The sequence below is a fragment of the Pundamilia nyererei genome, unplaced genomic scaffold, assembly GCF_000239375.1.
Source record: "Pundamilia nyererei isolate P.nyererei 1_Seehausen unplaced genomic scaffold, PunNye1.0 scaffold00250, whole genome shotgun sequence".
NCBI lineage: Eukaryota > Metazoa > Chordata > Actinopteri > Cichliformes > Cichlidae > Pundamilia > Pundamilia nyererei.
In genome coordinates, this window is record NW_005187651.1 from 763,800 (window position 1) to 765,462 (window position 1,663).

Here is a 1,663-nt window from a genome sequence, read left to right on the forward strand (position 1 = left end):
GAGGAGACCAGAATCAGCTTGCCATAAGAAGATTGTTTGTTATTTTTATAAGAGCAGTTTCGGTGCTATGCAGAGGACGGAAACCAGACTGGAACTGTTCGTAAAGGTTATTATCAGTTAGGTGTAGATGGACTTGTGAAGCAACTATTTTTTCAAGAATTTTTGAGAGGAATGAGTCCTATCTCCAATCTAGGAGATAGGACGAAAATTGTTAAAGTTGTTGGGATCTAGACCTGTTTTTTTCAGGATTGGGGTAATGGCGGCAACTTTGAAAGAAGGAACAGTTCCAGTGGTGAGTGAAGAGTGAATAATAGCAGATATGAGGGGAAGGAGAGGGGGTAAACAGGCTTTGACAAGGACAGTGGGGATAGGATCAAGCTGGCAGGTAGAAGGCTTTGATTTGTGGATGAGCTCAGCAATATTAATTAAAGACGGAAGTTGAAAAACAGAGAGGAAGTGAGAAGGGGGTGGAATTAAGACAGAAGAGCTACATTGAGCATTAGGGACCAAGTCTAGGTGTATTTTTGGAATTTGGACGAGCTCATCAGCTGTATACTGATGGATCCCAGTGCAAAGTCAGAAGATCGATGACATAAAGATCCAGACCCACACAGACAGTGCATAGATCCTGAGAGGCCACATCACGGACAGGAAGAACCGGACAGAGACACCGGTGGGCCGTAGAGACAGGAACAGGACAGGAATCCGGTAGCGATGAGTAGCGGCAGCAAGTCGCGCCAGCGTTCACTCAACCGGAAGGTTAAAATGTATCAGAGGAAAAATAAAAATAAATGAAAAACATGAAATGAGAAGGTGTGTTCAACCTTTTGACTGGTAGTGTACATCTATTTCATGGATGAATTTGTAAGAAATGCAAATATGTCCCAAGTGCAATGACCTGCAGCTCTTTATTTCAGATTTTGTCTGAAACAAGAGTTTATTGTTTTATCTCCGTCCTTTAAAGTCTTAACCCTCTGTGGTTGGATCTTATCTTTGGATCTTTACACATTCTGCAAATATTTTCCAAGAACACAATGGGCAGCTGTTTATAGGAGAGTGTGGATGTTCTGAGAAGTGTTAAAGGGTAAATAAAGGTAGCACTGTGTTCAGAGTAAGATTTCTATTTGAATCTCTTTGACCACGTGTAACAAACACAACGGTCACTTGCCAAACAGAGCTAAATTTTCCTTTAACTTGATGTGTAAAGAACTGAGATCAAAATTCTACACAAAACGTCTCTCAACTGTTTAAGTGGCTTACATATCTGAGCCTGCTGTTGCATAGATCACAGTTGGAGACTCAGAACATCCGAAAGTGATCAGCTTTAGTGGTTAAACAGTTTATCCCTCGTCTTTGCAGCCTAAACCTCGGAGAGTTTACGTACCCAACACCTACATCGTGCCAACAGAGAAGAAACGGTCAGCACTTCGCTGGAAGATCAGGAATGATTTGGCCAGTGGTCTCCTTCCATACAAATGATTACACTCTGCATGTTGTTTTTACATATTTTTATTAAACTTTTGCTTTTTTTTTTATCATTGGAGTTATTTATTATTGACTTTCTTGTTACAAAAAATAAAAACAAAGAAAATGTAACTCACTTAACTCAGTTAATATGTTACAGGTCACTCTTTAAGGAAAGTCAGAGTAGGTTAGTTTAAAC

The 1,663-nt window shown here is 40.0% G+C and overlaps 1 protein-coding gene across 3 annotated transcripts in view; it reads left to right on the plus strand.

Annotated features, from left to right (window-relative positions):
* hyls1 (HYLS1 centriolar and ciliogenesis associated) overlaps positions 1 to 1,569 on the plus strand; it is a 10,105-nt gene extending 8,536 nt beyond the window's left edge. For 2 of the 3 annotated variants that reach the window (XM_005749608.2, XM_005749607.2), the window contains exon 12: positions 1,360 to 1,543. In XM_005749608.2, the coding sequence (XP_005749665.1) occupies positions 1,360 to 1,479 (120 nt within the window). In that variant the 3' untranslated portion in view covers positions 1,480 to 1,543. Of the gene's footprint in view, positions 1 to 1,359 lie in introns of all 3 variants that reach the window. The other variant, XM_005749606.2, reaches the window with a different exon arrangement.
* The last annotated feature ends 94 nt before the right edge of the window (positions 1,570 to 1,663 follow it).